Raw genomic sequence first — 23,649 nt, forward strand, 5'->3', positions numbered from 1 at the left:
ATTATTCTGGAGAATTAGAATTTAGTCTGTTTTCGTTTCGGGAAAGTCAATGCCTGCAGCTTCACCGGCGGTCCCCCATGCTGCCTGGGAAGTGCCGGTTACAACAGCTCCTCCTGGAAAGACACCCACCGCTCCCGGTAGCGATCGCGGGCTGGTGATTACATGAACCACCTCGGACCCGGCAGCCAGGGACAGCCGCTGGCACTGCTGCGAGCCCACAGGTCCCCCTCCACGCCTGCAGCCGTGGGGGACCCCATCCACCACTGCACAGGGCGCAGAGTGTGGCAATGCCCCCGACGCTTTTGTTCAACCTCCAGCAGAGACCATAAGGCATCACCGACCCACTACGCACCCAAGCTTACCGATGGCTTTTTGGTTTTGTTTTACTACCAAAAGAAAGCGTCCTACTAAAACACAATACTACACGGCTTCCCCACGCTCAAAAATGAATGAGGTCGGCTGAAATCAAGCAGGGAGTGAGAATGGGACTAACCATTTCTTATGTGGGAGTAACAGCAAGGCTGGCATTGGGATTATTTTCTTCTGCACAGAGGAGAAACTACTAAACGATCATTGAGGTTTTGTTTTATAGCTCAAAGGAAAGATAAAGGGGGAAGGGCAGATGCGTTTACTACATAAAAGACTCATCATTAGAAATGAACATATAAAATTTAATAGCTTGGTTTAAAATACATTTTCAATTAAAAAACAGCAGGTAAAACCAAAAAAATCAGTTTCATAAAACATACATGACATTGCTGCTACTGTTATAAGACCCGTGTCCCAGAATATCTTATAGTGGAAAACAATCGTCAGATTTAGTTCACATACTTCATTAAGCAGTAAAAAGAAATAACGTTCATATCAATCCTACCTCTATGAAGACTCTAAATCTACTTCCCTGACCCTAGACTGAGTTTCTGTAATAAAACTTCCATTTTCAATAAAAATGTGTAAATATATATATGTATTCTATATACCAGGTTTAAAAAAAATTCCCTTGCCATAGTAACTTATTCCCCGTGACTGATGAAGGGAAGCCCAAGCAGCTGGGTACGAGTCCCATGGCTGCTCTGCTCTGCAGGCGGTGGATTTCTGTACTAGGTGGCATGTGTTGGCCAAGGTTCTTCAGCGCCGTGCTGCGTGCCGGCTTCTCTCATTCGACTTCAAGCCCACGGGCTCCGTCCACGTGCCCACAGTCATGGATGCATCCACGCGGAGTTTGCTCGACTCCAGTCACAGCGTGAAGAGGGCAGCATGCCGTGCCCAGAGTGCTGGCAAGCCTCCATGGGGCCCGTCAATGGAGGAGGAGGAGGAGGAAGGAGGGGGGGAATGAAGCGGTCTACGAACCAGCTCAGGATTGGTCTGAACACAAATCCCAAAATACTATATTTCATGTAAATCATTAAAAAAATATGGTGGGGAGGGACTTCAAGTGGTCACCTAGTCTCAGCACCAAGGGAGAATCAAGTATACCTGTGACAGTCCAGAGCTATGTCCACCCAGCCTGGCTTTAAAGACCTTCGATGCCAAACTCCACCGCCTCCCTGGGTGGTGAGAACCCGGGTGAAAACCTGCTCTTCTCACTAGAAAACCGCCTTGACACCTAACCTGAATTTCTGCAATTTACACTCGCTACTTCTCGTTGTGCTTGCAATGGACCGGGAGAACGCTTCCACGTGTTGGGAGGCTGCTCCCCTCAACCTTCCCTTCTGAAGATGACCCCTCACCAGGCCACTCATCCAGTCCTTCCTCCTCAGAAGCCATGAGCTCTAGCTGAAGGACCAGGCGGGTCTGGCCTCTCGAGGACATCCGATAGGAGTAGGCTCTGCTGGAAGGGCCAGGCTCAGCACGGGGCACAGCACGCCAGCAGAGGCCTCGGCAACGCCAAGCAGAGCAAAAGGCAGGTCTCCTATTTCTTGCAGGCCGTGCTCTCGTTTATCAACTCAACACGGCATTTGCCTCTCTCTTCCAACAGCAGTGTGACACAGCTGAACAACATTCGGTTACAATTCGTTAACCATTAAGTAGAATTGTTAACGATTAAGTAGAATCATATCCTACTTTTCCGGACTATTTCTCCAGCCTATCCCGATTGACCTTCACATCCTAGGTGAGGCATGTGCAGCTCTGTGCTGTCTGAAAACGTTATAAATCTCTTTTTCATTATCCAGATCCCTAACAAAAGCACCGAGTGACACTGGACCTGGTACTCGCGCTCATCTGCTCACCCTGTAATGCAGGTTTTTGCGTTAGAGCCAAGTGCTGCTGTTTAAGTGTTCCTCTCTCACTTGCTACTAACCAGAGGGTGCCTTTCCTTCATGAGCACATGCACGCGATGAGTAAATACTGTACAATCCACTGCAGAGCAGTATTTTTTTGGAGGTGTATGGCACTCCCAGTTGAGGCTAGGCTCAGGACACTGCTACCAGCTGCCCCTGTTTGGTCTCTCCACCTCAGCAGCAGGTCAATGCGATGTACATACACCAGGAACGCTTAACCTGCTTGCAGCCCCCAGTGCCCGCTAACGCTTGGCCTGCTGAGCCGGGATGCCACCTTCCTCTCTCAAAAGCCTTGCCTGTGCACGTCCAGTCGTCGACATCCTAGGACCCTGCAAGCTGGCTCCGACCCATGGGTTCACCCAGCCTGAGCAGCTGCTGCAGCCAGCAGCCAGCTGAGCCTTAAGTACACTGCTACAGAAAAAAATCCACCCTCCAGCAGACCTTCTTCCTCGCTCCCAGAAGTGAGATTTCAAGGAAACTGCATCTGCTCAGCTCCTCTTGGGACCCAACTCTCAGACTCGGACCAAATCGCCTCCCAGGGCAGCGTACGCAGCCGTTTCAGGGCTCAAACTGGCAGTTCGTAAGAGAAGCCGGGACTGCCGTCGCCTGGCTGTGCAGGAGGGTTTAGGAGAGAGCTGGTACCATTTTCCTTCCACGCAGGAAGATCCATGTTGAACAAGCAGGTCTCTGGTGCCTTCTACGAACGTACAAACGTGTGCTCACCTTTGGTGCGTGTTAAGGGTTTGTCCGTTTTTAAATAGCTACGTTAAATATCTGTTTTCTCTGTATATGGCATCCTTTTAGGTGGGCTTCATTGCATATATTCACGGTATATACAGAACACCATATTTTATATATATTATATATCACTTGTATGTACACATTTACAAACCTTCAAAAATATATTGCACTTATATACAATATAGCTTCATCTGATGAGAGTTCACACAGTTACTAAGGCGAGTTCTTCATAAGCAAGGCAGTTTTACATTCCCCCCAAATGACACAAGTGATTTCAACAGTCTGCCCTGTTCAAGAGTAAACATTATAAAGACCTTTCTCCAACCTGCACACAATTCCTACTAGTATCAATTAGTAGTTTTGCAGCTCTACCTAGCAGAAAACAGTCCAATAAAATGGTATTAGCTGATAACGGGCTCAAACATGGTTACTGAATAGATAAATAAGATATCACCACTCTAAAAGGCCACCTTCAAGGAGTTTTCCCCTCCTGTATTGACTAGTGTTTTATACATGCTCTCTATTTAATCGCTGATCTTTGCTCGCTCATTTCAAGTGCAAATAAGGTCATGAGCATTACAACGTTCTTTGGAAAGAACAGAAACACAAATGTATTAAGCAAAACCACTGCTCTGCTCCCCAGAAAAAGTCAACACCTGGCTTTCTTCTGGAGAAGGTGATTAGTGTTTTGCCCGACATACTAAATTATGGGAAAATGTTCACTTGAGACCTGTGTTTAAAATCCACAGAGGATCCATGATCTTAGATCTCAGTCAGAGTGAGCTTGTAAGATCCTCCAACTTCTTCAATCTGCAACTGGAAGGTATCTTCATTAGAATAGTGTTTCACGATGTTATCGTCCATGTTGACCAGAATTCTGGAAAAAGAAAATAAATCAGGGATATATTACAGTTCTAAGTGCCAAAGACAGCAAAGGTGCCCTCAAACCTCAGAGAGCCTGGACTGTCCCAGAGTAACGCAAGATCCCTGCTCACCTATTTCTGACTCATCGCTTGCTATAGCGGATCTAGCTGTCCTCACCCAAACCTGCCATCAAGGCTTGCAGCCACGCTTCTAGGATCTGAACAAAAGGGTTAAGTCTGGCTCCTGGACCAGGAAGGGAGAGAGATCTTGGAACTGGCAGAAATCCTTCTGAAGCTGCAGACACTGGGGCAACCTTGGCGCTCTGAACTGATTTGTTTGACAGTTAGAAACAATCAGCACAGGACGCTACAGAGCTTGCAGGGAAGAAACCGCCAATGCTTGGCCACTTCTTTCATTTGCCAGAAAGGTCAACACCTGTGTGTTTATGTGCACAAATGCGTGAGTAACGCGCAAAGCTGTCCTTAGCAGTGGTTCAGCTACCATCAATTTGAAACTTTTGTTTCTGGTGGGGTAATTCTGCTATGAAAGCACAACCCTTGAAACTACATTCCAAAGGTGATTAAAGGATGTAATTTCCTGGCCAGAGGGGCTTTGGGGAAGGGGCTGAGACACCAAAGTGACTTTAGAGGAAAAAAAAACAAAATTACTGAGAGATTAAAAGGAAAAATAAAAGCGGACAATGTTTAGGAACTCAATTATTTATGCTACAAAATAAAAAGACAGTGGAGTGTGGCCTCTGTGGGGAACAGGCACTTCACAATTAAGTTCTCTTCAATTTAGCCCACAAAAAGACAACCAGGTTTAGTAACTGTAGCCAAATGCGGACATAGTGAGTACAGTTAACCACTGGAACAATTTAACATGGGTTGAAGTAGGTTCTTCGTCACTGGGAGTCTTTAAACAAACTGAACTCGTCTTCCTCTGACATGATCAACTCCGGTTCAAATAGCAATTAACTCAGAGAGGTTCCGTGACTTGTATTTACTCAGGAAGTCAGACTACATATTTCTATAGGACCCTTCCAGTATTCAGCTCTATGAGTGACATTGGAACGTGTGTATGTTGCATGCACACACACATATCTGCAAATGGCATTTGCATACATGCAGTGCATGGAGGAATTATAAAGCAGATTTGCCTAAGGTTTGAAAAAAGGAGTTCGGATTCTCAGACAGTTGCTGCATAGGTACATACTCACCCTTTTTTACATTTTTTGAAGATTTTTCCTATTTTATCGAAAGGAACGTCATACTTGTCAGATATCTAGAACAAAAGAAAGCAAGCATCGATGAAGCAGGGAGACTGCTGGCATTGTCTTCCACTTACTATTTTACAGAAAGCAACAACAAAAAAAAGGTCTGCAGATGAAAACAACTGCTCTGCCCTATAAAGGCAATACTAAATCCTAAACTATAGCACAAGCCTACAGATGAGAACCCCTCCTCTGCAGTTTGCCAACTTCTGTGCAAAAATTTAATCATGTTCTAAACCTGGCCGCTGACTTCTCATACAGCAACCCCCTGCCCCCACACCAAAAAGCCCACACATTAAAAAAAACCACCCCACACCCTGGTTCTCATCCTCTCTTGGCTCTCTCTTCTACTTGGCATACCGAAAACCATTTTTAAATTCAGTGTCAGAGGGATCAAGTGAAAACTAGTCATCACAGTGGCTGATGCAGGAAGAAAATAGCAACAGAGCGAAGACCTCTGCTGCTAAGGACACGAGCTGATCAGAAATGTCCCTCTTACCCAGCAGGGTGACCTCAGTGTAAAACCACAGCCACTAACGATGGCGCTTCACCGTACAAGCCTCCAGAAAGTCATGAGGTCAGTAACCTAAGCCTGGTTTACTTTGGCAAATTGCTTTATCACACCAATACAACACACAGCAAGTACCAAACCAATACGCCGTTTCAGGCTGCAAAAACACAGGGGGTTTCCTCCAAGCTGCATTTGTGACCTCTTGGTTCCTTGCTTTAAGAAGTCCAAGTGAAACAACAAAGGTGCAGCTTCACTTCAGGACCATGAGGTAAAGGAGGACTTCATAGCCTTCAATCCCCCTCCCCATTAGCCCCCACCCCTAGCCTGCCTGTGCTGGCAAAGCCCCACAGCCAGGAAGAGAGAGCTTCAGGTTATAGAACCACCTCTGGGTCCCAAACCTAATGGCAAGACTTGGCTGTACAGCCCCAAAGCCTCCATCCACTGAGCATCGACGAGGCGTTAGTCACAGAAAGAGACAGCCAGAAACGTCAGTTTTGAGCTTGCGCCAAACATTACACCATTCCTCAGAGTTAAGCTCTGTATTTCCTCTGCAGCACTGCAGCAGCAGAGATGGTGGAAGGCTATTTTGGAAGTCAAGTACCAGCGAGCAATTTCACGCATGTGTGCACAAATATATAAAAGTCTTCAAGCACACTCAGAAGCTGGGACTTGGAGCTCTTCATAAGCAGGTTATGAAAGGGGAAGGGAGGCCGCCAAACAAGGCTTTGAAAGAATAAAATAAACCCAAGCCACCGAATGCATTCTGGAAATCACTCCATCTTCTCATTAAACACCCTCTCCGACATGAGGGACATCCATGGTGGGAGTCTGTTGACCATTTTTTGATGCAGCTAGGAAAAGACCTACACAGCTGCTTCTGCAGCTTGGCCAAAGCAGAGCCTGCATAAGAAGTGAGCCCAGAAGGCTCTCTCTCCAGCAGTGCCTGTCATTTTGAGACTATCTCAGGTATCCAGTTATCAAGCTTGACACACCTGGATTTTCAGGAAGGTTGAGTAACACCTTCTTACACCCAGACCTCACAGATGTGGGGTGAGGCACTTAAAAGAGAAGCTTTCTGAAGTCCCTTAATAATGAATTAAAGCATTATTTACATTAATTTCCATGTCATTGAAAGGAAATCAGCCTTATGCTTCTTATCCAGAGGAGCAGGAATATGTGGACACAAGCTGCAATTGAGAGTCTAGCTCTGGACTGTCCAGTGTATAAGGACTAGATAGCCAGGGACCACACTCACTTCTTCTCAAACTGGAGGCAAGGACTGTAAACAGCCTTATTACTTACTGCTTCCATTAGACCTTTCAGAGACGGTGTCTTTAACATTAGTGCATCAAAGACTTCCTCCGACTCTTTTCGGACATACAGCAACACTGAAAAGCAAATCAGAGAGAGGAATTAACTGCATAATTGGTCCTCAGAAAAGATCTGTATATGATAGTGGTTAAGCACACAGTAACATACATTGAGGATCTTATGAAGAGATATACATACGTACATTCAATATACATTGAAGATTGCACCAGGAACATGCATAGCTAGGTTAGCTCAAAACATACTTTTTGCACACAGAAATACTGCATGCTCAAGCATCTTTATTGTCAAAATACTTTTAAATTTCTCTCTATTTGATATTTTCTCTATTATTTGAAAAAGGTCATATTTAAAACACGGAAAGGAGGTACACAAAACACAGAGCTTTGAGACTCTTGGGTCCCTCCATATCTCACAGGTCATTTGCTGTAAGACTTTGCACAATAAAATTATTTGACAGATGCTACCACAGCAGGTGAAGACATCCTGGCCACCTCCTCATTTTTAAATAATTTATTTGTATAGTCCTCTACTCCTCCTACACTGTCTCATCTCTCTTCCTACCCCTCGCCATGTTTCAGTAATACTCATACCACCACAGCTGACATACAATGCAGACTTAGTCTCCTGCTAGGAAGGGAACGGAAGAATAAGAAACCCAATTAGGTAAGCATCCCTAGCATTCTCACGCTAGCAGAGAGTCATTGTAGGTAACATCAGCCTCATTAAAAACTGCATTAGGGCTGAGGAATAAGCCATGAGAGCAAGAAAGCTTGGACTTTAACAGCTTTGCTGTCTTTAATTCATCTTCTAATAACTAGGTATCACAGCCTGGATTGTTTACAAGGGTTCATCAGCCAGGGCTTTGACACACCTGCAACACAGAACAATTACTGGCATATCTAATTGAACAAGGTGAACTCAGGACAGCACAGCAACTTGATAGATTTCCTTTGCTAAAGGCAGATTTAAAAAAGAAGGACATAGATTTAAAAAATGAAGACAGCACACATACTCTTAGTTACAGTACAGGTCGGACGATACACCAGCCAAAGGAGAGAGAATCCCATGGGTCTCATTTTATGGCATACAGCAAAAAGAAAAACCAGTAAGTCTAATTTCCTTTTATAAAATCCATCCTTCCTTACTAGTTTATCCAGACTACAGAACTGCAGCCCCATTAAGATCAGTCTTGCTAGACTTAACCTTCGCCGCATCACAAGTTTAATCCTCCTCTTTTAATCCTTTAAGCTTTGTCATGGTCCTTCCACACACGACTGTCATCAGGCAGCTAATCCTCTACATCATCTCCAAAGGGACCTCTCATCTCCTTCCACAACACCACAGCAACATCCAGTCCCACATCAAATTGCAAAGGTTGACAACAGGTTAAAAACAAACAGAATATTCTCTCAGTTTGGCTCTCAGCGGTCAATTGCCCATTTTCTGGCACCATAAAAATGCAACAGTTTTATACCCAGAATCAGTTCTTGGCATTTATTGCTTGAAGTCCTAGAGAAGATTTCCAAAGTATTTTGTAATGGATTACATGATGAATTCTCTCCCCCAATCCACCAAGGAGACTGGTAAGCTGCTCACCTCCTCTGAATCTCTTTCCTTACAGATTCAGAGCAAATTAGTGTCCGAGTTGGCAGAAAAACCCAGAAATTCTGACACTGTAAAAGATTTGTGGAGCTGAACTACACCCTGATATACAAACTCTTTCTATTACTACTCAAAAGCCAGAAAAATCAGGCTAAAGTATACTCCAAAATAAATTAAAACAGCTCTTTGACCTCAAATGCATCCTTTTATCATGATGGACAAATACTCCAGTAATTCAGACTCTGAAAGAAGTAAATAATACCTCTTTTTGGTTCTTCTATTCTGGTCATCTTATTCGGAGTAGCAATAAAGTCCTCTTCACCGATATAGGCTCCTCTCTTCAGGTTGGAGCTGTCATTGGCAGGGCAAAAAGTTAGTAGTGCTACCATTACAGGGACCTACCCCTCTGTCTGAGGGCAAGACTTCAGTAGGCTGAAGTAGTACAGCTCTTACCTTTCACCCTCCAGTTCTTCTGAAGCAACAGGAAGGACCTTTTAAAACAAAGGGGAGATTTTCTTGACATATGCAGAGAAACACACGCTGAATTAGCTAGCTAGCGAGAACCTTATGTGGTACTCAGTCCTCTGAAAACACTACAAAGGGCTCTGAACACTACAAAACAAAGTTGCACAAGGACAGACCCATTAGCAGGTGTAACATGGCCTCGTCAGCAACGCTCTCCCCATCCCTCTAAGTGCTACCTGTTAACAGTGACTGAGCAATAGCTTTGTTTGCATTAAAGAGTCACTGGCACAGAACAACTATCCTGCTGCATCTGGCATGAGCAAAGGTCCAACAGCATCAAATTAAAGGAGAGGGAACCCCTGAGCCCACGGCAGGAGCTGCCAGGGATAGGCAGGCGGCTCACCCACCCAACTCGCTTGCAAGCACATCAGTACAGGACATAGGGGAAGCCAAGGCTGTCAGGCAGGGAGCCAGCCACAACTACACTACTAGAAGAAAACACGCAGAAAAGTCAGGCTTACAGATACAAGTTTATTCTCCATCCCTGCTAGGAGTTTAGGCAACGCTCTTAAAAAGTAAGGTTTAGATTATGTTAGAGCATGCCAGAACTCCTGGCACACGAAAGTTGAAGATTTTGAAACTTGGTTGCACTTTAATTTTTTCCCTTCCAGTTCCCTGTCAGCTGGGACTTTCCAGGAACGCTGAGGCAGGGCGGTCTGGCAGCGGATCACAGAGCTGACACACTTGCCAGTTCCACAGAAGGGATTTTCACCCTGCAGCAGCAGGCTGGAGGAGCCCGCGGTCTACAGCAGCACACCGGGAACCCAACGGACTTTACAAGAGAAAACCAGCCTGCAGTTCCTTCAATGAACTCTTGGCTGGAGATGCTGTGGAAAAATCCTTTCAGGTTCATGGAAACAGGAGTTCATAGGAAAATAATTTAATTGGAAAACATCCCTAGCTAACTCCAGCCAATGCGTCTAGGAGCAACATCTCTTGCTCACATGAGACTCAGCCTGTATTTGTTTACAGCACCAATGCAGACAGTCTGGCATTGCATACATATGCATCCCAGGCTTTTTGCAAATACATCCCAAAGCCTCCTCACCCACGCCCATGAGCTTTACTTACATGAGCCCCACGCTGAAGATTTGCAAAGTGAACATCAGGAATGAAAAGGACAGGCTGAGTGTCGAGATCCATGAAGGGCTTGAAGATGGTGATATCCGTACGTTTGTGTGAGGGAAGCATGGGCACTTTGACATCAGAAACTGCAGAGACCAAAGATTGGAATAGAGGATAGTGAAGGCACTGACGGGGCTGTGACTTTCCTACATCATTTAAAAGGCACATACGCTGTTGAACAACGGTCCTCTGTAGTCAGGGTCAAAGGGAGAAGCTCCTGTTTGAACCTGGGTTGTCTACCTCTCAGGTGAGGGCCCAGACCCTGAGGAAACAGCTTGTTTCACAGAGTAGTAGTTTTCTCCATCTCTCCAAGTGAGCTGCTTGACTTTGTTCAGATATTAAAGTGGGCTGGAGTATGGTCTGGCCACTCACCCCAACAGAGGAACCCAGGTCTTCCACATACCCAGCAAACCATCCAAATAGAGGGCAAAAGCTAGTCTAGGTCCCCCCTTCTCCCTATCCGTTCCCTCAAAAGGTTGCTGGATTTCCTATACCAGAAAGGCAGAACGAAGACAAAGAGACAACTCGCAACCCACATGGTTCCAGCTGGGAGCCTCTCACAGAAACAGCACCACAAAAGCACTATCACACTACAGAGGTGGTACAAATAGTGTTTCTTGCAAGATGCTATATTTAGAGTTACGTTTCGATTCCACGCTTTCAAATTTTACATTTTTGTTCGTCTCATTGTTCATCCTGGTCACCTCAAGCTGCCAGACCCCAGTTCATCCCCCAGCAGGACCAGCACTGTCTCCCACAGAGCACTTCGGCTCTCACGATGCACCAGCTGATGTGACGCAAGCCACCAAGTGGACAGACTTCACCCACAAAGATCCGCTTGGGAGAGAGCAAGGCAGGGGGTGCCTTAAACTGCACTTCAGGCACGTTCATGTCAAACTGACCCCAACTGAAGACTTCACTTTACCAAGTGGAAACATTTCAATTTTGGGTCAAATCAACTGCAAACAAAACACTTCATTTCTCATGTTCCCAGTGGAAAATACACTACTTTTTTTCCTTGCAAAACTGGTTTTTAAAATATTGCTTAATCCCTGTAAAAATAACTTTGACTAAAAGCCACAAACTATTTCTGCTGTTGATGAGTCCATGCGCACATGGCATTTGTGATCCCGGAGGTGGGTATAACAGCTTATGGCTTATAGCAATCAAAAACTTCCCACACAAGAACTAAACAGCAATGGATTGTACTTTCCAGGAAAACAAAAGTCACATCAGGCTAATCCCAAGCCTAAGAAATTCATATTGGAAAGCAGCTTTTGTAAAATCATAAGATCCTGGAAATCTGTATTGATACCGTTTGTACTTTCCAGCCATTACGCAAAGGACTGCATGCAGTAATCTGTTGGGAGCCGCTGGGGCTACTACATCTATGAAATGCTACCAGTGTGCTGAACCTACCTTTCACGATGAACTTTGGGAAAAAAACCAAAAACCCAGCCCTTTCTGCAACTGCCCTTGAGCACATGGGTTCCCTTGTAGCATTATCTTCTGAAGCTGCTCCAGCAGCCTGTACCTGCTGCGTCAGGAAAATCCTGCCCAGCAGGCCGTGAGGTGCGTGCTTGTTGAACCAGTTGGACTGTTAATAGCACGGCTCTGACAAGCACACTGAGCACAGCAAGGGAGAGCACGCACCTGCCCCGTGCAAAGGAAGAACAGGGAGGTGGTGAATAACAGCTCTACCGGTGAATAACCAGTCATCCAAACACAGATCTGTTGCAGTCATCTGCAGCAGTTAAAGGAAAGATGCTCAGCAGGAAGAAGCTCCACAGCCTTTGCGTACTACGGTGCTGAGGCCTTCACATCCTTCACATGTGCAGAAACAACTTTATTGAAATTATTTACTATGGACCACTTTGCTCTACAAGAGTAAGCGTAGGGCTGGGAGGCTGGAGGCTCAGTCCCAAGGCTGCCATTGCCTTGCTGCAGAGTTGTAAATGCATTTTTAATGTAATTTGAAGCCTAAGTTTAGGATCAATCTGGAAACATTTGGAACAGCTCCAGCAGTGCCCAAAAATCCCACCTCACCCTGTCCACTTCAACTGCTAAAACCCATACCTGACTGAATATATAGCAGGACCCTGTCCTGGACAGGAAGAACTACGTAGAAGTGTCCCAAGGGACCCACTATGTTGCAAAACACAATTAATGACTCCATAAGCAACTGCTTAAAACAAGCACTATTCCATAAGGGATAAAAATAAACTTAACAGTTCTACTGCACAAGTTATTTGTAGCCAAAATGACATCTAGTATTTAAAATACTGATGGAATAATTTCTACTTACAGGCATTCAACTGAGAGCTGGGGTCAGTGCACTTGCCTTTTCTTTTGCTTTGCTTTCGCTCTTCATCCCTGATCTTCCTCTCTGCTCCCTGCCAGACAAGAGATTAAGGGAAGGGGGCGGGGGGGGGGGGGGGGGGCGGGGGGGGGGGGGGGGAGGGAGAGAGAGAGAGAAGGTCTTTTTAGTTTTTTCAGCTTTTCAGGGGGGTTTTCAGCTGCAGAGGCAGGAACACCGATTCTTCCACAGCTGTGTTTGTGGAGGTCAGCTCCACGGTACCTGAGCTGCAGGTTTGCCAGAGCGTGCCAACTCTGAGATCTGTTTACTTTTGAGTCTGTCATCTAATGAAATCCAACAACCATATCCAAGATGCAAACATTTGCTTTTCTTTCAAGTCAGATGGGGATATGATGACAAAAGTTATCCACAGCTGTAACAACTGTATAAACTGTGAGATAAAAATACACCTGAAGTGTTTAAAACAATAAAAATTGCAAGTTCCCTTAGTGAAGGAGTTCACTAGATCATCATTAAATCCTGATCTATAAAAGCCACGCCACACGTGGATCACCAAGTGTAAGATACCTTCCTGCACGTTGCACATGGAGCCAGCAGCAGTTATACCAGCCTTCGCTGATCTCAAGCTGTAGACATGCATAATTTTAAAGCAGGCATTATTCCTTCTCTTTTTGTCAGGGCCAGCTATGGTGGAATCCACAGATACCAAACTGGGTTCACACCTGCATGGTTCCTGGCCTTCCAAACCAAGCAGCAGTGGGGAAAGCACCATATTTTCTGCAAGGTGCAGGCAGCTACGACGGAAAGAGAGAAGGAAGGAAGAAGATTTGTATTGGAATCGTGTTCATTCCTCCAGCTCTGCCCAGACCTCACACGTGACTGTGGGTGAAGTCGGATGTCACGCTGCCAACTGCATAAGGTGATAAACCCACAGTAGATCCCCAACTCTCAATCCTGGTACTACCACCAGATCACTGCCCAAACTGGTATACACAAGTTCTACCTGCCTTCCAACACCCTCCTGCAAAGCAGCATAAAAGGTAACAGTTACCTGGCCACAGGAAGCCATTATTTCTCATTCCCACCCCTGCAAAGCTGCCAAAACACACCCACATCCTTGCTCGGTGCTGGGGGAAGACTAGAAAGCATGTGACAATGGGGTGGGAAACAGTGCCTAACAGTGCACAGCATGGGAGAAGGGCAACAGCCCTCCTAACCGCCCAGTAAATCAATACCCTATAGCTGACAGAATGCCTATGCCTGCTAGGTAGCAGTGGGCATGTCTGCACTAGCAATAAAAAGGAAAATCAGCCCAGGTATTTGATGTGCATTAACATGTACCACCTTTTCTCCCACCTAACAGCAGGGACACAAGCAGCTTCAGGCAGCTGCTGTGAAAAACAGAAAAAATTACTAATGAAGACACAGACGTTGCCAGCTTTGCTTGACCCCATAAAGCTGTTTACACTAGTCAAGGACTTTTCAGCTTCCCATGCTCTGCCAGATGCACAAGAAGCTGGGAGGGGGCACAGCCAGGACAGCTGACTCAACTGGCCAACAGGGTATTCCATACCATATAACATCACGCTCAGTATATAAACTGGGGCAGTTGGCCCCGGGGGTGTGGCAACTGCTGCTCGGGGACTGGCTGGGCATCAGTCAGTGAGTGGTGAGCAACTGCATTGTGCATTACTTATTTTGTATATTCTTTTATCATTATTATTATTTTCCCCTTCCTTTTCTGTTCTATTAAACTGTCTTTATCTCAATCCACGAATTTTACTTTTTTTCCTTTCGATTCTCTCCCCCATCCCACTGGGGTTGGGGGGGGGGGAGGAGTGAGCGAGCGGCTGTGTGGTGTTTGGCTGCCTGACGGGTTAAACCACAACACATCCCACCTAAACCTCAGTACAGCTGGACCCGCACCCCTCTGCGGCCTCCCTTACCAGAATAGTCACAACATCTCAGTTCGATAGCAGAAAGATCAGATTTGGCTCCAGACCTGTTTGTTACCTTTCACATGGAAATAATAAAGGTCTGCTACTCAAACACTGTGCTACAGAACAGCACCTGCTTCCTCATGGAGAACGTGCTAATCCATCAAGAGGCACACATCTTGAGAAAAACCCTGCCCTCCCATACCTACAGCCAGGGGTCTGCTTGAAAGTCAACTTGTTCCAGGCTACAGGGGCCCAGGGAAACATATCTCAAATCCCACATAAAAAAAGGAAATGTCTTGGTAACGGGCTTTTCTGCCTTGCCAGCAGTGCTCAGCGACAGCCAAGATCAGATACTTTTGAAGGAAAGACACTGGCAATCCTGTACTCTGCAATTATGGAATAAATAAGCTCGTAAGAAACAGGTTTTCCCAACTTCATCACCTAGAGAACAGCCTACAGTCTGAAAAGCAAGATTTCACACTCTTGTCTATGTGTTAAAGACTGCAGAGGGTTTTTTTGTTGTTCTTTCCCTCAAAGTCTCCAGTCGTGTAATGGACCCTTGGGCTGAGAAAGGGAACTGGCATTTTGGGGACAGCTGCCATCCCTCCCTCCTGCAGAGAAACATGATGTATTTGATAAGCAACAGAGATGTGCGGAGAGGATGTGACGTCGAGTCACAACACACTGGGATTTGGACCCTTCATGACACCACGGGACTCCCCGCTTCCTGCGTCACGGGCTGCGTCAGTCAGATGTGCTCCAAAAATGGAGGGCTGCTCCCTGGCCCTTCTCTGCACGCCCTCTCGTGCTGGGTGCCGCTCTGGTGCGCAGCCCACAAGCTGTTCGAACTCTTCTCCTGCCCTGTGGCCCCAGCGGCCAAGCTGCCAGGGGATACTGATCGGACAAAAAATCGGACATAAACTGGCAATGTGCGCTCACAGCCCAGAAGGCCAACCGTGTCCTGGGCCGCATCAAAAGAAGCGTGGCCAGCAGGTCGAGGGAGGTGATTCTGCCCCTCTGCTCTGCTCTGGTGAGACCCCACCTGGAGTTCTGCTTCCAGCTCTGGGGTCCCCAGCACACGACAGACATGGACCTGTTGGAGCGGGTCCAGAGGAGGGCCACAAAAATGATCAGGGGGGTGGAACACCTCTCCTGTGAAGAAAGGCTGAGAGGGTTGGGGTTGTTCGGCCTGGAGAAAAGAAGGCTCTAGGGAGACCTTAGAGCAGCCTTTCAGTATATAAAGCGGACTTATGAGACAGATGGGGACAAACTTTTTAGCAGGGCCTGTAGTGACAGGACAAGGGGCAATGGTTTTAGACTGAAAGATTAGATTGAACATAGGGAAGAAGTTTTTTTACGATCAGGGTGGTGAGACACTGGAACAGGTTGCCCAGAGAAGCTGTGGATGCCCCATCCCTGGAAACATTCAAGTGAGGTTGGATGGGGCTTTGAGCAACCTGATCTAGCAAAAGATGTCCCTGCCGAGTAACAGCAGGTCCCAGAGAACAACACCAGCTACAGCCTGTGAAATCCCGTATTTAATCTTCCCCATGCGGATGCTTCGCTGAGGTGCCATTTACAGCAGAGAAGGTCGTCTTTCTCTGGACAGGTCACCCCCATCCCCACACAGACCAAATATTGCTGGGCCAAGCCTGAACAAAGCTTGTGCTGTAATATGCTACAGGCTGACACCATTATGCCCATACTGCTTTACTCAGGTCTTGAAACCATGTAGAATTAGATGAAAAACAAACGTCCTGGGCACCTGTGGACCGCCTTTCCACAGAGCGAGTACGGAAGCGGAAGGGGAAAACAGAAACGCATGAAGAAACTTGGTCTCAGAGGTAGCAGCCAAAAACTAGAAACAAGTATCAGCAGCTTTCCCTTCCACCCCAAGCATGGGAACGCCCCTCCTTCACTCCTCTTCCGTGCAAAGGCCACCACACAACATTAACTAAACTGTTTGACCTTCCATAGGATATCTATCAATTTGTACACAGAAAAAAAAAAGACAGCAGAGGACTGCCATGCCAGTGTCTGGGTTCAAAGTCAGTTCAGGCATGCAATGCAAGCACAGCCTTAACAGACAAAGGAATAGAGGGGACCTACACAGAGCTGTCCCTGTTAGGTGGCCACAGCATCACCATTTTGGGCTGGTTTTTCCAACAGACCTCCACACTACAGACTTGGCCCTCCACTAAGAAAACATGGATAACGGCACTTCTACAGACATGAGTGGCCACGTGAGGACAAACACATTAAGGACTGCAATACGTGTGGATACTATAGTAACAATGGTCCTGTAAACATTCAAGACCAGCTGACTGATTACTTAATCCCCAAGATTCAAAGCAAGGAAGAAAATGGGTGCTCTTTCTGAAATGCCGATGCTCTTCAGAAGCCTGGAGAAGGTGGCCAGTGTTGGGGTCTATGAGCGTATTGGGTTTGCATGGCAAGGTTTTGGTTGCAGGAGGACTACAGGGGCGGCTTCTCTAAGAAGCTGCTAGAAGCTTTCCCTGTGTCCGACAGAGCCAATGCCAGCCGGCTCTAAGACGGACCTGCTGCTGGCCAAGGCTGAGCCAGTCAGAGACAGTGTTAGTGCCTCTGGGGTAACATATTGGGGGGCGGGGGGAGGGGGGAATTGCTGCACAACTGCAGCCAAAGAGAGAAGTGAGAATATGTGAGAGAAACAGCCCTGCAGACACCAAGGTCAGTGAGGAAGGAGGGGAGGAGGTGCTCCAGGTGCCAGAGCAGAGATTCCCCTGCAGCCCATGGTGAGGCAGGCTGTCCCCATGCAGCCCATGGAGGTCCATCCACAGTGGGGCAGATATCCACCTGCAGCCCGTGGAGGACCCCATGCCAGAGCAGGGGGATGTGCCCGAAGGAGGCTGTGACACTGTGGGAAGCCCACAGTGGAGTGGGCTCCTGGCAGGACCTGTGGACCCGTGGAGAGAGGAGCCCACACTGGAGCAGGTTTGCTGGCAGGACTTGTGACCCTGTGGGGGACCCATGCTGGAGCAGTCTGTTCCTGAAGGACTGCACCCCGTGGAAACGGTATGTGGAAAGGACCCACACTGGAGCAGTTCATAAAGAACTGCAGCCTGTGGGAAGGACCTATGTTGAGAAGTTTGCGGAGGACTGTCTCCCATGGGAGGGACCCCAAGTTGGAGCAGGGGAAGACAGTGAGGAGGAAGGAACGGCAGAGACAACGCGTGATGAACTGACCGCAACCCCCATTCCCCATCCCCCTGTGCTGCTGGAGGGGAGGAGGTAGAGAAACTGGGAGTGAAGTTGAGCCCCGGAAGAAGGGAGAGGTGGGGGAAGATGTTTTAAGATATGGTTTTACTTCTCTTTATCCTATTCTGATTTGATTGGCAATATATTAATTTCCTCAAGTCAAGTCTGTTTTGCCAGTAATGGTAACTGGCAAGTGATCTCCCTGTCCTTACCCTGACCTGCGAGCCTTTCGTCACATTTCCTCTCCCCTGTCCACCTGAGGAGGGGAGTGATAGAGCAGCTTTGGTGGGCACCTGGCGTCCAGCCAGGGTCAGCCCACCTCGGTGAGTCAGCAGCTGTAAGGACACAGCTCTGCTCACAGGAGCACTCGCCCAGCGCACCTCAAACAAGTGTTTGAGTACAGAGTTTGATTCAATGCGGTGACAAACAGTATTCCGCTTGTCGGCCTCTGTCCCCAGCTCTCATTGCTGGACTCAGACCGGATCTGAAAGGCAGCAAACTTCAACACCATTTCTCTAAATGCAAATTGCAGAATCTTCAGGCACCAACCTCACATCGGCTGCATGTTCACAGAACGAACAACAGTCAGATTAAATACAGAAAAGTTATCTTTTCTCCTTCACTCCCTCCTCCTTTAATTCAGGTACAATTTGCAAAGTATCTGGAGGAATAAAGCAGGAGAAAAGGGTCAAAATTCCAAAGGAAAATAAAAAATACACTGGCATTACTGTATTACTAGATTTGCTGAAGTTTATATATAGACTCAAATGGTTTCCTTTAAGCTATGTACTGACTACACGCCCGCCCTTTTATTAACCTGATTTGTCTTATTAGCAGTGGCAAAAGCCTGTCAGTAATTTTAGCAGAGTGTCAGTAATTGACTAGAGAACTTACAAGTAAAAGATCCCCCCCTTCCCGGCAGCAAGTCTATACTCACTGGTATTGTAGAGAATACAGGTTGATAACACGCAAGACTCCCAGATAATGAAAGAGCTTTAGATGACACATTTGCCTCAGTCTCACTTTAGAGGAGGAAAGAGAAAAGAAAAAAAAGGAAGGAGAAAAGAAAAGAAGAGGCCTGAAGAAAGTCCATGAGACCCAAGCCTCTTAGGCTTACTGGCAAGTGTTTAAGATAGCTCTGGGGGGCATCATCCACTCCCTGGTAAATTCTTTGCAGAAATCACAACTGGCAGGCAGCTACAAGCAGCTTCTCCCAACCATGCAGGAAAGCAGAGGGGCTTATTTAAAAGCATACAGATAGACAACAAAACGTGGCAGGATGAGTCAATGGGATGCTACTGCAGCGGCAGACTGTAGAGGGCTCCATAGATTTTGGGAAGTAAGCAGAGGCCGAGCAATGGCTCGTGAGATGAATCTTTGCAACAGTTCCCTGGGGGACGACGAGGCAAGACCGCACAGTACGCAATCGGTGCAAAGCTAGCACAGGACTCAAGAGTAGGGGTCACCTGCCCGCCTCAGACCTGCAGCTGCACAGAGAGATATTTGAGATCTCACTCGCCAAGAGTCCACGCGATGAAGACGCAGTCCGTATACAAAGAATGAGAGGCCCTAATCAAGCAGGATGCCAGCAAAACAGGACGTCGGAGTGGTTCAGTGATCAAAAGAGGGACTGGGGAAGTCGGGGTAGCGCTCACCCCAGCCTAGAAAGACCTTGGTCACTCTGGAAATAGTAACTTTGCACATTACTTGCTCCGGTCCTTCAAAAGACTCTTCTGACAGGAACAGGTTACAAAGATTGGGAAAATGTCCTTTCTTTGCAAACTCAGTTAAGCTTTTACAACTGCTTTCAGCTCAGCTCCTGCTGTGTTTCTTCCACAGCTTCAGGTGAACAGTGGCTTTGGGAAAGGTGTTAATTCTCTGTGTGCTAAGTGCATTAGGCAGAGCAGTCAAATTACAGCACCCATCCAGCTTGTAAATGGGCTTCATAATACTGCTGTATCTCACAAGGGCACAATGAAAACAGCAACATTTTCTGTTCACAAGATGTGCAAGTTGTTGGGCTTTTTTAATGACAAATGCAGTAAGAACGCACAAAGAAATTTAAAAGGACCAACACGACATAGCTTGGGCAAAAAGGCAAGCCTCCACTTGCTCCAATCAATTGCAACGATTTCTCCTACTGAAGGCACTCTGCAGGACTTTCCAGTGTCTGGAGTACTGACAGTCAGTCTTCTGCCACTGACCGACCCTTCTCCAAAGTCAAAGCTCAGGAACACTTCTCAGCGCTCCAGTATTTTGAAAGCAGCAAATTTATCTGAGGCCATCATACCATCTATGAACCAAGTAAAAGGGGGTTGAAATTTTTTCCTTGCAAAGGCTGAACGCAGACAGGAGTTTTCAGTGAGCCAAACTAGCAAGTGGCAGAATTAGGAAAAAAAAAAGAAAAAGGCTGCTAAGCTGTGGAGAACAGCCTTTCCCAAAGAGTCACTGGCACATTGACCCAACCTTACCTTGTCACAGAAGACTTTAATCTGGCAGTAGGCTCTGTGGACAGGTTTGTTACTCCTGTTATTGTAGCTGTAGGTGTCAATCTGAAGATTCAGGGGCAGGCCTTTAACTCCCTTCTGAGAGGAGAAATCCGTGCTGAGGCAGTTCACAGAAATGAAAACCTGCAGAAGAGGAAAGCATCACCTGTCAGTAGTGACACACAGCCTCCTGGCTGGCCACTGAGCAAGGGAGTACTAAGATCTAAATGCTGGTCCTTGCCACTACGAACAGGAGATCTGAGAGATCAGGTAAAATCCCCAAGAAGCGGTATGACATTCTTAATTCTTTATATAAACCATTGCAGGGGACAAAGCCACTTAGTCCAGAATGAATTTCAATAAACTCTCCAAACTTATGAAGACTCCACCCACCTTCCCCAGGTATTTCTGCCCAAGAGATCTCAAATGTCATCATCAAACTTTCAGCAACAGGAATCTTCCTACACCCAACCTTCGCTGGCCAATGCTTTACCATCTTGGTAAGAACATAACCATGCTTTGAAAAACTTACATTACTTTGGGCAAGTTAAAACAAAGCTTTCCATGAGTTTTACATAAGCAGCTGTGAGCACAGCTTATGAGTGAAACTACTTGGGGTTTTTCGTTGTGGTTTTTTTTTTTTTTTGTGATTGATATTAAAAGCTTTTAAAAAAATATTAGGCAAAGTGTTATCTTTACACATAGGAATAATGCCATTATTTCAGTGAAGGAGTTTCTGGGCTTTACACTTGAATATTCCCCAGTAAGACCTACAATACCCTGTTAATGTTCAGATCAAACGGGAAAGAGTAATATTTTCATTATTCTAATAAAAAAATTAAATTATGGGAAAAATGAATTAAGAGTGATTTTCAACATATCTAATTTCCTTTTCATAATTGCCTAAAAAAACCAAACACAAACCCACAACCAGAGAACAAGTCCAACGCTGCTTAACAGAAGGAAGAAATATCCGTGTGCAGATATGAACAGATAGAGCAGAGTACTTTGTATCCAGAACACGGGCTTGCTGTGTGCTAGGCTCTTCTCCAGACACAATGTTCATTATTGGCATGTCTCAGAAGAAGTTGCAATGATTAATTACCAGGAATTTATGAGCTACCAAGACCTGCAGTGGCTACTCTCCTCTCTACCTCAAGAACAAAGCTAGGAACCCACTGCTAAAAAAAGAAAAATAAAATAAATCAAAGTCTTGGGAGTCAGAAGCACCTTGCCAGAGATTTTGCAGGAATACTGTCCCACCACCTGATCGCTCACTTATTGTGCTACTACCACGAAGCACCCGTTTGACAGTCCCTGCAGTGAGTTAGTGCCACCTCCCGGAGCCATCCCGGTGTTGCAAAGTCTCAAGGTAGATTGTGAAAAGCTTAAGGGTTTGGGTTGGATTTGTGGTTTTGCAAAGTGCTTATCACGGGCTTTTTCACACAGGTTCTGCAACATCCTTTACCAGTTTTAACAAAAGAGGGGAAATGGAAATGTAATAACTATCACCAGATTAGGGATATAAGCTCTTTTTTTTTTTTTTCCATATATAACAGAGTAGCATAAAAAGCCTGGGAGGAGTGGGGGAGGGAAGTATACATAAGCGTCTTCTCTCATAATAACTTGCCCGAACGTTCAAGATGCACGTGCAATTTCTTGCAGCCCCTGTGAGCACCAGCTGGCCCAGAGCGGGGAGACAGCTGCCGGCACACCAGCTCGGCAAACAGTCCCCATCCCTTCCCCTGGGCACCCACACCGTCTCACAGACCTGGCAGTGCCCCCGCCCAGTCCCGCTTGTGCAAAGGGAAATTGAAATGTGTAAAATAACGTCTAACTCACACCAGCGTGGCATGCTGGCAGAGCCCCATCCCCAGCCACCCCAACCTGCGCTGCTTGTTCTGCGGTGGCCCAAGCCAGGACAACGCGCAGGGATAGCGGTGCCGAAGGTGAGCCAGCCTGTGCCTCAGCATCCCAAACCCATGTTGTTCCAAGACAACTTGTTTCGAAAGCATTAAATACATCCCAAATCGCAGCCAGGAAAATTATTTTCAAATAAGCTCTTCTCAATCTTCCCCACACTAACCTGAATGATGGCTTTGCCATCTATCCACCCCCCTTCCCCCCTTTTTGCTACCTTCAGCTTTATGCGGGCATTTTGCTTGCAGCACTGGCACACCCCAGGGGAAAGCTTCAAGGAGTTTGAAGAGCTGCTTTCACCCACTTCGGAGCTAGGTAATCAGATGTATGCACAGCCTGAATAATTGCGTTCCCTGAGCAGGGGTTTTGTTTTTTAAAAAGAGCCTCAGCTCTGGTGTTTGCATATTTTTACATTTTACATTTTAATTTTAAATTTATTTACCCATACTGAATATTCACACACAACTCTCATGTCTGTGTGAAGAAATGACTGCGTTCTTCACAAAACATGCCCGAGCAGCCATGCCAGCAGGTCCACCACCGCCTCAAAATTTCTGTGAAATCCCTCGTTTGAGTTTCACACCACTGGACTCACCAGCGGCCTCAAAATGCAGCATCGGCCACCAGTTCCCTAGCAAGCGGTGTCACTTCTTTACCAGATAATTCAGGTCTATGTTTTCAGTTTTCATGGCTTACCAGCCACGCAAAGCCCATGCAGCAGGCTGGGTTCAAGGTAAAAGCATTGGTCTCAGCACAACAGATGCACGCTACAGCAGCGGAGCTGCACGGATATCCCATGGGAATTTGGGATTGCCTGTCAGATGACAAAGATTATCCTCCTACTTTAGAGTCTCCTCATTTGACTACTTTTGGCTTTAAGCAGCTGACTTCATTTTCATGCCATTTAAGTCTTCGGGACTCTGGGAAGGAGATGACAACTAAAATCTAATCACCTCTCTGAAGCAACAGAGAGCCAGCCTGTCTTCTCCTGTTCATGCAAAGCCATTTCAGTTCAAAGGATCATCTACTTCTCCCTACCCATCCTGTAACTCCTGTTTTTGAGCAGCTTCAGGTTGCCTCAAGTTCCACAAAAATGGAGTTTTAGCGAACAGCTTTTCCAGTTTGGGCTAAAACAGTTTCAAGCCAGGTGCTTTTTGTTCAGGAAGATTTATTTGACTTGAGTTCGAAAAGAAACGTAAGGCCAAGTCACTGCGCCAGCTACATCCCCACCCCAAAATTGCCAGAAGAAAGAAAAACGTAACCGCAGAAGTTGCTCTGCGTCTTCAGCCTGCTGAGCAAGATTCCTTTTCATGTGTCCAACCTATTTTTCTAAAGGCAGTTCCGCATTCTCAGCTATATTAAGATTTGTTGTTACTTTTAAAAAAAACATTTTCATCTCACCTCCCAAGATTCAACATAAAGACAGCATTTAAAAATAGAGCATTGTCAAGCCCAAGCACTTACAAACATGAGTCAAGCCTTCAAAAGTTACGC

General features: G+C 46.4%; 1 protein-coding gene across 1 annotated transcript in view; it reads right to left on the reverse strand.

Moving 5' to 3' along the window:
• Positions 1–656: 656 nt before the first annotated feature.
• GRHL1 (grainyhead like transcription factor 1) overlaps positions 657–23,649 on the reverse strand; it is a 45,143-nt gene continuing 22,150 nt past the window's right edge. Inside the window, exons 9-16 of the mRNA XM_075145065.1 lie at positions 20,221–20,379; positions 12,561–12,648; positions 10,202–10,341; positions 9,059–9,096; positions 8,868–8,956; positions 6,974–7,059; positions 5,107–5,171; positions 657–3,900 (exon numbers count right to left, since the gene is read on the reverse strand). Coding sequence (XP_075001166.1) covers positions 3,786–3,900; positions 5,107–5,171; positions 6,974–7,059; positions 8,868–8,956; positions 9,059–9,096; positions 10,202–10,341; positions 12,561–12,648; positions 20,221–20,379 — 780 coding nt within the window. The 3' untranslated portion in view covers positions 657–3,785. The remainder of the gene's footprint in view (positions 3,901–5,106; positions 5,172–6,973; positions 7,060–8,867; positions 8,957–9,058; positions 9,097–10,201; positions 10,342–12,560; positions 12,649–20,220; positions 20,380–23,649) is intronic.

The sequence above is a fragment of the Calonectris borealis genome, chromosome 3, assembly GCF_964195595.1.
Source record: "Calonectris borealis chromosome 3, bCalBor7.hap1.2, whole genome shotgun sequence".
NCBI lineage: Eukaryota > Metazoa > Chordata > Aves > Procellariiformes > Procellariidae > Calonectris > Calonectris borealis.